Here is a 14,253-nt window from a genome sequence, read left to right as displayed (position 1 = left end):
ATTTTATTAATTTACACCATGGACACTGCGACTTTCTTCTCAAGCACTTTGTAACTCTAAATAAAATGAAAATAAAAACAGATTACACACATCATTTCAATAGCTTTTTTTCCAGCTTCTAAATCCCTTTTTCCTGTCAGTATCAAGAGAACACCGTTCAAGCCCCAAAGAGGCTGGCTTGTATCTGCTAACCCCTTAAAAAAGTCACTTACAGGTGATTTAGGAGCGAGCGTATCATAAAATATTGACTCATTCATGCCTTTCGCACATTTTTAGCATTCTGATGCAAAATGCTTTCAAAGTTTTTATCAAAACATAATATATTAAATCTTTTTCATGGCACTTGACCGTACATGCGAGCTATGTCAAATCAAAGGTGAGCAGCAAACGCACCCTCAAGAGCTGACTAGAAGAATATCCTCTTTAAATTGCACAATTGAGCTTGTAACCTATATACAGTGGTTAGACAAACACTGTATCTATCTCAAAAGCTGTTTAACCACCTGGGCTTTGACACATGTTGGCTTAAGTTGAATCGTCAATTCTCTTTCGCAAGAAACTTAAACCTTGGTTGCATTGTAGAAAATCAATATCAACGATAACTACAATGTTTACGTTGCGGGTAGATGCCTGAGAAAAAAAACGAAAAAAAAAAACATTGCCTGACGAGTACAGCCTAACACGTGTGCTCATGTTTGTTCATGCAACATGAAAGCCATATGGGGGGGGAGGCAACCAACCCAACACCGCAGCCCCAGGACTGTCATCAGCGATCAAAGTTCACTCAAAGAGGCAGATAAGATCAGTGGCTAAAACACAAACGGCACAGTGAGTAATTAATCAAATCCTACTGAGTTCTCTGTGAGTATGCAACTTGCAAGCAGGCATTCCTCATCCGATTATTACTGAGCCCTGTAAGCACACAAACACTCAAATATGTAACTGAAACATGTGCACAAAGCATTCACACACATTACAAAGGGTCATACACTCTTTTCCTCCCTACAGAGAAACATGACCCTTGTAGCCACAAAACAGGCGTTTTGTTCCTTTACACTCCCTATGTAACTCCCTCTGCTTTCTTTTCTTGCTTTTCTTTATTCCCCCGCATGTACAATATAACTTAATGAATAACTTTAAAAGACTCACATGTGTTGTGTTTCTAAACCTTGATACAATTGCTTCACTTCTCACCCTTGCCCTCCCCCTCGTCCCATGCTGTAGCTGTTCCCCCCCCCCCCCCCCCCCCCTCTCTCCCTCCCTCCCTCCCTACTCTCCTTTCTTCTTTTTCTGTGTTTGAATGGAGAAGGTGGAATCCCCGGACCCTGCATCCCCGTCTTCGGATGCAGGACCCAATGCAGAGGATATGGTTGCCAAGGCGGCAGGAGTTAAAGGAAATGAGGAATCGGAGGCAGAAAGCTCCAAACTGTTTCGATGTGCATGCCTGAGGCGTTGGATACCTCTGGCCGACAGGGAAGAACTCTACCAGGTCTTAAGACTCACAGGCCCATTGGTGAGTGGGGGAAAGTTGAAGTTTTGGTCGAGGGGAATAGTATGTTGTTCACAAAGAACAACACATTCAGCTACTGCACGCCTGTTTGTTTTTTTCAAGAATACAATCAAGCAGAGCAATAAGCTAGCTGAAATTCTGAAAAAAAAAAAAAAACAGTTTTGCAAAAGATGCTAAAAAGTTTTGCATCCATTCTCAGTGCAAATACTTCATTGCACATCTGCTTTCTACCTTTACATGTTATTGATTACACAACAAATGTCTGCCAGTTCTCTGCTGCATGAGTTTTACCTGATCAGTGATGCATTGTGCGGTAATGAATCAGATCTTTCTGTTTGTTCTTGCAGCTTCTGTCTCGGATTCTGAACTTCCTCCTGCCGTTTATCAACACCATGTTTTGTGGTCGCATTGGAAATGCAGAGCTGGCTGGATACGCTCTGGCATCAGCGGTACTCTTCCCTATTTTGCATTCTCATTGATTTTACCTGCTTCAATGAAGTGGTACAACTACTCTTTCTACTCTACTTGTAGAGCTTCTACTACTGTCACTTTGTTTGAGAAACAATCTCCTTCTCACAACTTCTATATTACACCTAAGTGATGTGTCTTTTGTGTTACAGTAAACACCAAATGAAACCACTAAGCAGTACTGTGAAGTTATCATTATCATGTTGTTATTGCCCAAATATTCTAAGATTTTTGCAACGCTTTTTCATTTGCAGCCTGTTTTTCCTTATAGGAATCTTTACAGCGTTGCAGCAGGTTTTCCCCTTTCAGACACTGTGCTTAAGAGGGAAGAAAAACATACACAATCATATCAACTCTTCCTGTTTCATAACAGGGACATCTTTGTTTAAGGCTTGCTAAAGGTTGAGCTCTTTCACTGTGGCTGTTTGCTATTTAAACAGTTGTGAATGAAGGGATCTGAGAGCATTATGTATTTGTATTTGGGAGAAAAAGTGAGGAAGTTGTTGTGATTATTTTTTAGTAAATTATTAAAATTCAAACCAAAGCACTTCACTGAATATGTCTGGAAATTAACAACAGGCAGACTGTCATTCTCTGTGATACTGTGATCTGCCCATGTGTGCAAATATGCACTTCATGCATGCATGGTAAATCAGTGACCAGACCGTATTATTGATTGCAGCCTTAAAAGCATGCTGAGATCCAAAAGCACCACAAACTCCACTTTTTGGATGTCAATCAATTAATAAATAAAATGTTGTTTTAAAAGTGCCAACTAATACTTAATGTTATCCCAGGACACTTTACAAAAAGAGCAGGTCCAGACTATTTTCTTTATTATATTATTGACACAGACCCAACATTAATCCACCATGAGCACAGCACTTTGAACAGAAACACCCAGGTTGTAGACTGTGACTGTGTGGGGCTTGGAAAATACAAAACTGGAAAAGACAGAAAAAGTTGCAAACGTTAATGAAGACAAACAAACAGGATAACCACAACAGTAACCAGTTAACACAGACTTACAGTATAGCTACGTGAATAACAATAGTGAAAAGTGTATGTGGAACAACAAAGACATAGACAGATCATAATATCCACAACATTTGCACTTGTAACAAAAAAAACTAAAGTACACATTGAAAAGACATCATAATAGATTCTTACTATCTGTTTTAGAGCAGGTTGTCTACAAGTTGCCTGAGAGATTGTATTTTACCAGGTAGAGCTCATTCACGCTTCATGAGGTTCTGTCGCATACATGTTTTCATTTGACTTGGATTATAGCACAACATATGACATATGACTTTGACTTTCCGGAAAGTCTTTGACTTTGCATTTTATTCTCACAAAAGAGCTTCTCTGCAGTATAAAAACCCACCTGTTGTTCATCCGGGCCTTTTCACTCTTGCTGAACCAACATGTATTGTCTGTATCGATATGTGTGACAAAACAAGGCCTTCTATGCTGATTTATTGGAATCTGTCCCTATTTAACCAACCAGTTTCCAGGAAATGCTGAACCAGATTAGACACTCCAGCAGCTGCTGAGTGGGAGGGGCCTATGTCATTATAGTAGGAGTGGATAGAGTTGGAGATTGGAGAGATTGTGTGATGGGGAATGACATGTGACAAAGGAGCAAAAGGTTGAATTTACTCAGAGTTATTGGCATGAAGACAGAAAGACAATTAACACTTGATTAAAGATAAATCAGAATTTGTTAAGTTCTGACTTTCTAACTCTTTACTCTTCACTTTTCAGACCATTAATACGACCACAACTGCAACAGGTTATGGTCTTTCTGTTGCTTGTGACACACTTATTTCACAGGTGAGTAAACCACATAGTATGTGCCTTGCAGTTTCTGGGATTTCCAGTAAAGCTCTCTTTTGTATTTTGCAGACATATGGCAGTAAGAATATGAAACGTGTTGGAGTAATTCTTCAAAGGAGCTCATTAATCCTGCTGCTGTTTTGTCTGCCCTGTTGGGCTCTTCTCATCAATGCTCAAAACGTACTGCTCTTGATGAAACAAGAGGAAGAGGTGGCGAGGTAAAGTCAAAGTTTCTGAAATCAATCGATACCTTACATAGTTTGCATGCTGCAGGTGGTGATGCTAAGTTGCCCATGATGCTCATATTCTGTTGTAGATAAGAAAAGTTCAGAAATGATATGAATGCAAAACAAGATACCAAACTACAAAACAAATACAACAACAGGCACTGACACAAAAAGAGCTGCATAAAGCCCTAACAATGGAGTAGATTAAAAAAAGCAAAGTGGCAAAGAATGTAAATAAATACAAAAGAAAAATAATGCATACTGTTGGGGTTTTATTTTTTTGGCATCAAATTAACATCAATAATTAATAAATAATATTTAATTATTAATATAAATCAACAATTGATATTAAACTGAGTTTAATACAGCTAAGGCCACCACTCTGACATCAGAGAACAACAAACTATTACTATATCAGTCTCAAAATGAATAATTAAATACTAATATTATCAATAATTAACAATCTGTATTTAATGGAAGGTGTGAAATCTTCAAATAATATTCAATTAAATACATTTGGGTCTAACTGGATTTCAGATTGGCAGATATCTTTACTAAAGTAATGGCTACTTCTCGAGAAGTAGTTGGTAGTAGTTGGTTTGCTGCTTCTAGTGTCGTAGAAGTAGACTCTTCCATGTGGCACTTTGACTACTGTGGGAGTGATTCATTCTCTAATTAGCTTTGGACCACCTTGAGGTTAAATTGCCAAGCCTGGGGCATAGGAGACCTCTGCAGGGAATGATGTCAGACTGTGATGATAGGAATTAACAGAAGCCAGGTGTTAGTTCCTTATTTACCCTGTTTTCCCTACATCTCTGAAGTAGATTATTCAGTGCTCCAAGCAAGGTTGGATCACTTCTGTTACCATGACTTGATATGCAGAATTTCTGACTTAACTTTGTCTCTCAAGAAAATCTCTTCAGTGGTTGCAGCACATTTGCCCTTACTGACTGCACTAGGTTTCCTGAGGACCTATAAGCTAGACCAGCTATCTTTAGTGCCATGGCTGTTATCCTTATCAGCAGGACTGCTGACATGTATATGTGTGATTTTATTCCATGGTTTTATATACCTTTATACCACATGTATGTTAATGTTTAAATGACGATATGTAACTTTAGACATGATACCTCCTGTGTGTTCAATATTGTTGGTATTTTTCATCACTCTCTTGATTGCATTCACCAAAAATTGTATGACACTGTATATTCATACCTGCAACTATATGGGCATACCGGAGCAGAAAGTAAATCATTGTGCATTATGTTTCCTCTACAAAAAATAACTCTGTTTGCCTCTACTTCAGGATTGCCCAGATCTATATGATGGTGTTTCTTCCAGCTGTTCCAGTAAGTGCACCGAGCTAAAGACCCACCCCAGGGTCTGGGAAAATATAGAGTGGTCTGCAGTCGTAACTAAGCATTCGATGGGCTGATTCAATACATGTTGTATTATGCAACAAAGTGTAGTAACTAAAGTTACCAAATAAGCACAAAAGGACACTTTATAGGCCCAATGTCAATAACTAAATCATGTGAATAAGCTAAGGTGTTAACAGTAACTCTACATAGCAGTGAAGAAGTGTCCCTTTGTGTGAAACAGCCAAACCAACAACAAAGCAGTATATATATATCACATACATAGTATATTTATTTATGGAATTAGGTTAGTGTGCGTTTGTCATCATATTAGCAATCACATCTGTAAATATGCTAAATTCTCTCTGTAGCCCTGAGGCAGCTACAAATAAAAACATAAAACAAACTAACATAAACCAACAAGTACTATTCATGCAACACTTATGACAAACTTTATTATGGCTGTGTAATAAAGCAATCCTTGCATATTGCCAAAATTGCAATTGCCTTGTCCAAAATTAAATGAAAGAGTATAAATGACACAATGATTTAAAGGGACGTGAAATCTGTCACTGACCATCATATTTAGTTTTCTCTTAAATCTTCCTAAATCTCAATCACACAACCCAATAAGAGTTTTTTTTCCCGTTTTTCCCCCAGTTGTAGTAAGTGATATATTCTCAATGAAAAGGTTTGCATTAAATCTCATTCTAAAACCCTCTTTCTCTCTCACTGCTACAGGCCATGTTCCTGCACCAGCTGCAAGTTTCCTACCTACAGAACCAAGTAAGTTCATCACATTGAACACAAGTACTTCTTCTGCATTGATTTTCAGTAAATGCTCTGTGTGAAAAAGGGACTACAATTTATTTGTCTCTTTAAATCAAACTGGGATGAGGATGTTGGACCTTGTAAAAGGATAAGAAGTCCATAGTGTCCATACCTTTTTAGTAGTTTAGCAAGACAAAATCTGCATTTATATAACTGGATAAATATTTGAAGACATGCAGAGACTTGGATATTTTTTAACTCCATGATTGCAGTAAGATGATTTGTCAGAGTATACTGTATTATGCACACCTACATGGTTTCAGGATACCGAATCTCAATGACAGGAACTAGAGATTCAAATTTGTGCTTTTGGATAAACAGCCCAAAGACATAATTAGATAGATAGCCATTCAAATTTAAACATTATTTTTCATCTTATGGGGAATTCTAGCACTACCAACCATGATCTTAATCTATCCAATATTTGTTTTTGACCACATGCCTGCTGAAAGACAGCCTCGGCTTTGGAAAGTGTCACCAAGCTGTAGCCTCGAAGTCTTCCCAGTGCAGTGTTGTATTTGTTCTGGATTTGTTTTGTTTGTTTGGAACATCTATAAATAACATGAATAACATACAATGTATATAAATTCTGATTGTTGATGTTTTTTTCTCTGTCAGGGGATCATTCTGCCTCAGATGTACACAGCAGCAGTCGCAAACATTATCAATCTGGGGGTTAACTACGTCTTAATCATCACCCTCGAGTTGGGTGTCATGTAAGTGCTAAATCTCCTCATCTTTTAATATTTGATGGAATTTGAGCTGCTTGATATTGTGTTAGAGGTTCCACGACCAATAAGATATCCATGCAAAGCCTTCAGCTATTCAAGCACACTCTTTTTTGATCTGTAATCACATCACTGTGGTCCACATCAGAGAGGCCTGTGGGTTTTAGAGATTACAGGACGGGAGGTTAGAGAACTCAAATGCATTTTTAATCTCTCAGAGGAAAAGAACATGTCTTCTTGTTAAAAACAGTCAGCGGTATACTTGTGTTTATTTTTTTTGCACTTTACTGAGAGAGAGAGGCAGAGTAGAGCGGAGAGGGAGCGGAGAGCAGCTGGACAAACATTTTGTTCAACAGGCGCTGGACTTAAACAATTAGCTCTCTGTCTTCAGGTCAAGGCTGTCTTTTCCCTTAAAGGAAAGTAAAACTATGACAGATAAAATGTTTTATTAAATGTATATAGAAACACTGAAAAATGTGGGGATTTAAGTCAGTTCTATGACACAGCAACTCTCCCATCTGTTTTTACCTGGTTTGGTTCAGCACTGCAGTGTCTCTGACAGCAGCATAGAAAAAACAGATGAAAACACATTTATAACAATCTTCAATTGTATGTTAAATGTCTAAAGTCATTACATTTGTCTAAGCTCATCATCTCCTACTATAATAGGACAATTATTTTCTTTTTCCTCTTTTTTTGAATATTCAGAATAACATTAAAATATAGAAAGTTTGTGGCCCATTAGTCCACCGATGTAAACTCGTGGCACACTCTTTAGATTTACATAATGATAAAGATGCTTGATATGAGATGTCAAGCAAATAAAGTTTTGATAAGTGGTCAAACTGTGCATGTGATGCAACATTTATTGTTATTGCTAACTTAAAAACAGCCTTTATTCTACCGCCATTACCCATCGAATAAAGGTGTTACAAAATAAACACAAAGAACGAAACATTTAACATCCAGAAGATCAACTAGAAACATGAAAAACATTAGTTTCTCTCTGGTCCCAGCAAATTCAGGGATCCCATGGGGAATAAGAGCAGACAAAATCACATTTAAAAAAAAAAAAAAAGGAATAGTTCCAATCAATATCAAATGAGCAAAAACCGAGGGGGAGGGTGTCGTTTGAAAAACAATCAAAGTCTAACATGTGGCAACAGCAACGGGGTCAATGCAACAAAAGGAAGACATTTAGATTGAATAAGAAACAGGATACTTATGGCGAGAGGTAAGGGAACAACAGAAGGGAGCGACTCATGATAGCCTTCATAAGGACCACTGGACTAGACTCATGTAATAATAGAAGAAGGGGTAAAATGAAACATATTTTTGGTGAGAATGCAGGTTGATCGATGCCCTCTCCCTTAAAACTCCAAAGAATAAGAATAAGCATGCAATCTATTTAAAACAGCCCTTCACTGTCTTTGTCAATCTAGGATAGTTATAAACATCCCTCAGACATTAACAAGAGGTTTTTTGTGTGTGTAGAGGTTCAGCCATTGCCTGCAGCCTCTCTCAGATCACCATCTGCCTGCTGTTGTTTGGCTACATCAGATGGCAGAAACTCCACCAGGCGACATGGGGAGGTGAGTTAAACACGTAATTTTAGCATCATGTAACGAGTAAAACCATGACACAAACCTCTGTGTGTAACATTTTGCAGGTTGGTCGACTGACTGTCTGCAGGAATGGGGCTCCTACATGCAGCTGGCCATGCCCAGTTGCTTAATGACCTGCTTTGAGTGGTGGATCTGGGAGATTGGCGGTTTCCTTGCTGGTCAGTTTTGTTTGTTGTGCACCAGATGTTTTCCCTTTCCCTACATGCCATATTCATAAACCAGCAGCACCACATGTGTTTAATTTTCTGACTGTGTTTGTGCAAACACGTTTGCAAAGTTGGCATGCACATTTTTCTCATGCGTTGTTGCCCTGTTAGAGTGTTTCTGATCATGACTTTCATCACATAAGGTGTACTTGGTGAGGTGGATCTTGCTGCCCAGCATTTAATGGTGGAAATAGGAGCCATTACATTCATGGTATGGACCATTATTCAGTGTTTTAAACAGCCTATGAAAATGTGCACTCACTCTTTTATGTCTACCTATAGCTTCGGCTTAGTCAAGGGGGCGATAGCTACATTTAGCAATAAGACAGAGCATGTGCAAACCGACAGCCTGATTCTTGAAAGCTCATTTAACAGCATATTGTCACAACATGTTTGCTTCAATAATTGAAAAAAAAAGTGATTTCATTTGGTTTAATTTATATTTTTGTGCTGAGACGGTTTCTTAATTATCTATCTCGTCTTGTTTAAAAAAAAAAACATTTCTTTAAGTGAAGGGATTCAAAAATGTGAAGGTATCTAAGTATATAAGGTTCGGTAAGGTAAAGTAAAAGCTAAATATGATTTGTAAAAGATAAAAATCAGTAGTAAAAACATTGTAATTAAAATAAGAGAGTAATGAGCGGTCTGTAAAACAAAGTAAAACAAAATAACAACCTGCTTGGTGCTGCATTGTTATGCCATGTTCATCTCACTGATGACTGCTGATGCATCTAAAAGTGTCATTTATTGTAAAACCACACAGTAACATGTGGTCCTCTCAGTTTCCTCTAGGTGTCCATGCAGCTGCATGTGTGCGTGTCGGAAACGCTCTGGGCGCTGGAGACACCTCCAGGGCTTTAGTCACGTGCAAAGTGTCCCTGGTTCTAACAGGTACAGTATGAAGACACTTGGATGTGGATCCTAGACGGATTAAACAGAGACATAAATTATTAACATAATACAAAGTAAACAAACTGAGAACATTGTTTTCTGATCTTATTATTTGACACCTCTAACCTAGTTTTCATCCATACATTAAACTCCAATGAGGTTCCATAATGATTGATAAAAAGATCTTGGGATGACTTCTCTCAGTCCTGAATGTGCTCCAGGCATTCTTAATGTACTGTATGTTGTAATGTCTTTGCTGTAGCATTGCTTGCTGTGCTCCAGGGTATTGTCCTCTTTTCTTGTAAGTCTTTCGTTGGCTACATATTTACCTCTAATGAGTGAGTATCAGACACATTGGATTTTATTTCTGCAACATTTATATGTAAACTTTATTTTTGATGGTCTTTTAAAAAAAAAAATGTTTTTACTCTTGTCGACAGAGACATTGTGGCGATCGTTTCAGCGACCGTCAAAGTCTACACATTTGTGCAATTCTTCGACAGCCTTCTGGTATGTTTTTATACAACACAACTATTGTTGTTGTCTTGTTTTACAATTGGTTTTATTTCTGCTGTTGTAATCTGTGTGTGTTTTCAGTGTGTCTGCATAGGGGTTCTTGTCGGAGCTGGGATGCAGAAAATTGTTGCCTTGTCCAACCTGGTCAGTTACTACGTCATTGGTCTGCCTGTGGGAATAGCGCTGATGTTTTATGCCGAGCTAAGGATACTAGGTAATGTGTTCATCCCATCCTATCGCTATTTTTCTGAGAAAATAAAATAAAATACAAAGAGCCTGTCATATCTGCAATTTAGTACAAAAACCTTTTTTTGTGGCTCCTGTTATAGATCAGAAATTGTTTACAGCCCGACAATCTTTTCACTGTTACTTCAAAGACAAGCATTATATAATGATGTTCATATGTGTGTGTGTGTGTGTGTGTGTGTGTGTGTGTGTGTGTGTGTGTGTGTGCACTCAGAAAGAGTACATTTTTGGATGATTTAATATCCTTGTCTCCCAGACGAAAGTCAGCACGAGTTGTAGTTCTTCTCTTACAGATGTCTCAATATAAGATCTTAGCTAAAAAATGAACCTACAGTGAGCTCTTACATTTTTAAAATGAAGGTTCAGTCTTGAGTTCTTTCCTTACAGATGTCTAGTTTCTAAATCTTAGCTAAGAAAAATATTGGAAAAGTGTGAAGTGCAGTCCAACGTCTGTAAATTGTCTCATGGTTTCTCTCTTTGATAAAGCTGAGCTTAAAGACAATTGAAAAAAGTGTGAGCTCTCAAATTAGTCCTTAGTTTTTGCCCACCCACGGACCATGTTTTCAGCCTAACACTTTGCTTCTTTCAATCCATTCTTAGAATCAGGGTGACACAATGTGTGGTGTTGCCTAAGTCTGTATTGACATGAATGTAGTCTCAGTTACGTCACCTATTGGTTTCTGAATTGGCGTTAAAAAGCCCAATGTTTGGAGGTGTAACTCCATCTAACCTTTAAACAATCAATAAAAACTCACAGAAGGGGAGCTGAGATGGGGGCCTTAAGCCTACTTGCAAACAGCTACAATGCACAAACCTGTCAGTCAACTCTAGAGAAATAAAAGTTATCTAAAAAATTAACTCTATATTTTTTTTTTAACCACTATTATTTTTTTTTTCCACACGAGGGGTTTACATTTAGGTATAATAAAAAAAACTCAAAGTAAACAGGCAGATATACCAAGTTCAAACAACACTAGAATTTAGCTTCAGCTTAAGTGGATATAGTAACTTGACCTTGTTGACCAAGTAACAACAAACTAGGGGACTTTTATTTGTATGTCACAGGATTTTAATTTTTTTTCAGTAGATGGCAGTGTGCTGAATTAACTCCTTCCCTGTATGACGGAGGCTTTGACCTAAAGTCATGAATGATGATTGTTATGTCTAATGATTAGTACATTTGAAGTTTAAAATGTGGGAGACTGTTTTATTTGAATCCAGGTTCATTAGATAAACCAACACAGCCACTTGGCCTTCCTGCACCAGCTATTCTTTACTGTCCCTTCAGCTTAACATTAACCACCTGTCACAGAGGATCTTTGCTGTCAGCTCTCAGTGTTCTGGCTTCATGACCGTGTGACCACATGCTTGTATCTATTTCCCTCCTTTAAGGTTTGTGGCTGGGTCTCTTGGTATGTGTTTCCCTTCAGGTGGTATTCTTCCTCTGTTTAGTCTACAAACTTGACTGGAAGAAAATCACAAAAAAGGTACTATTCTTTTTATCCTTCTTTAGACAATTGATGTCATTACAACCATTCAAAAGAAGAATTGCATACAGGAATGTAATATAAAGATTGACCTGTGCTTTATGTCTCATTTATTGTTTATCTATTGCGTTGTCAGGCTCAAAAGCGTGTTGGAAAGACAGTGGTGGGGGTTTTACCAAAGCGTCCTGTTAGTACAGTCCTGACTGAAGGGATGGTGCCTGACCTCTCGGACTGCCAGGTCCCGGTAGGTGCTGCATACACTGAAGTTGTAGTGAGATGTTCTCACTTCTTTATTTGGGTTATGGAGGTACAAGTACTTACTTTTCATTGACAGCAACATTTTTGCACCCTGTATAGGCCCAGTTGGACAGTGAAGAAGTCCCTAAAACAGTGGGTTACAGGGCAGTCCACACAGAGGATCAGGAGCTGAAAGCCAATCAGGAGAAAGATGAGAACAACACAGCTGCAGGGGGGGCTGACGGAGACGCTGAGCAAAGCAAAAAAACAAAACCTCAAACACTGCTTTCCATCAGTCAGCTGATCTTGCGTAGGGGGCTCACTTTGATCGGGTCATTTCTCATTTTGATTATAGGTGTTACTTTCCATATTGCTTTTCCTGCACCTGAGCCCTCTGTTCATAGCAGGGCCAATTTCACCCTTAACTGGGCTAATGACTCTACTGCTACAACTCTGACTCCAATGGACCTGACCAAAAACCTCTGAGTCCTCTCTGATCTCTCTATGTAGACATCTAATTGATAAACAGCCCTCACAAACTGACATTTGGAGATCTCAAAGAGAGAAAAGTGTTGGCGTCTTGTTTTTTTGTCCACAGTCGACATACAAAGTTGGGTGGTTGTTCTGATAGAAACACTGAGAAGAGGCTTCCGACTCTTTATAGTCCAGAGAAAACAATGGCTGATCTCTGCACTGCTGAGTTAAATCCACTGAAAAAAACAAATAAAACTGAGAGTGGCAGGATGATCAAAGGTCTTGTAACAGAAGTTATGTTTAAATCTGCTCGGTACGTGATGTTGAACAGAGTCTATAGGACAGATGAGAGTATAAATCTCAGACTGAGAGACCATAAGTGCATTAAGGAACAGGTAAAAAAAAAAAAAAAGACAGACAGACAGACTGTTGATGATTTTTTTCCCCCATATGCTTGTGTTGATCTACATATTGCATTGGGACATATGTTGTTTTCTTTTTTAACTTCTGACATAATATCTTGTTTTGTCCTTATGTGTAAGATTGGCTGTACATTTGTAATATAAAATGACATGTATACATGTAAATATGTAATACTCAACATGACTTTAAAAACGATCTATTAAAAAAAACTGTGTTGTCCTCCTGTTTTATTTGTACTCGACCTCAGTTGTTTTTACAGGGCAATGGTGATTCTGAAATATATATATATATTTTTTTTTTTTACTTATCTATGGCCACTGTTCATATGTACTACAAGTTAATCATCAATACAAGTTAATTGATCTTGTATCAAAACTACCTGAGGTGAGAAATAAAACACACATGGGAAATGTACTTTATAAAAAGCTGGACGACCCATCTACACCTCCTTAAAGGGACTGACATATTGCGCTGGTGACGTTGTCTGGAGCCAAAGAGGCGGCACAGTAGAGGTTGCCTGGTGGAGCTGCAAAATTGATATCCTGGCCATTCTGCCATCTAAACACAAATAGCCTTACAAAAAAGTAAGGATGTCTCAGGTTGGTTTTAACTCTAAAACACCATCACTAACATCGGTGGATTTTTCCTTGATATAATGTACCCAATGAAAGGTACTTGTCATCAAAATATGACAATACATTACAAATTACAATAGTGTTTTTTTATTTTCAATAAAAGAATAAATAAACCAAAATTGCCTGGTGATAGTCTTCTAGGGTGCAGACCCGAATGGTTATGGCTAAATGTTGTGTCGCTAAAGCCCAGTAAGTCACATGATGATCACATTTTATTTCAGAGAAATTCTTCACAATAAAATACGACAGGAAATGTAATGAATAATAAAGCAAGAGTCATTCAATTTATAGCAGAAATAAGATAGATAGATCGATAAATCGATAGATCGATAAATCGATAGATAGATAGATCGATCGATCGATCGATTGATCCCTGCAGGAAACATGTGCTAATAGTTGATATATATATATTTCATCAGTGTCTTGATTGAAGCCAATTTTACACAGCATGCGTCTATATAAAGAAGACATGCCTACAGTATATACACCATTTAATTTGTGCTTACCATTGGCTGCCTCTTTAAAGTCATATTGTTCCAAAACATGACTCAACAT

At 38.0% G+C, this 14,253-nt stretch overlaps 1 protein-coding gene across 1 annotated transcript; it reads left to right on the top strand.

The window, feature by feature from the left end:
* Positions 1-1,300: 1,300 nt before the first annotated feature.
* Positions 1,301-13,293, top strand: slc47a1 (solute carrier family 47 member 1; the record flags this gene model as incomplete). The annotated part of the gene is made up of 17 exons (XM_079355880.1): positions 1,301-1,513; positions 1,858-1,959; positions 3,743-3,811; positions 3,884-4,032; positions 5,348-5,390; positions 6,141-6,185; positions 6,849-6,946; positions 8,453-8,550; positions 8,628-8,741; positions 8,933-9,000; positions 9,572-9,680; positions 9,943-10,018; positions 10,121-10,190; positions 10,278-10,410; positions 11,835-11,929; positions 12,066-12,173; positions 12,287-13,293. 17 exons carry the CDS (start codon positions 1,301-1,303, stop codon positions 12,650-12,652), a joined length of 1,956 nt encoding a protein of 651 aa, XP_079212006.1. The 3' UTR covers positions 12,653-13,293.
* Positions 13,294-14,253: the final 960 nt, after the last annotated feature.

This window comes from Symphodus melops (genome assembly GCF_947650265.1).
Source record: "Symphodus melops genome assembly, chromosome: 11".
Lineage (NCBI taxonomy): Eukaryota > Metazoa > Chordata > Actinopteri > Labriformes > Labridae > Symphodus > Symphodus melops.
This window is presented reverse-complemented; position numbering and strand designations above follow the sequence as displayed.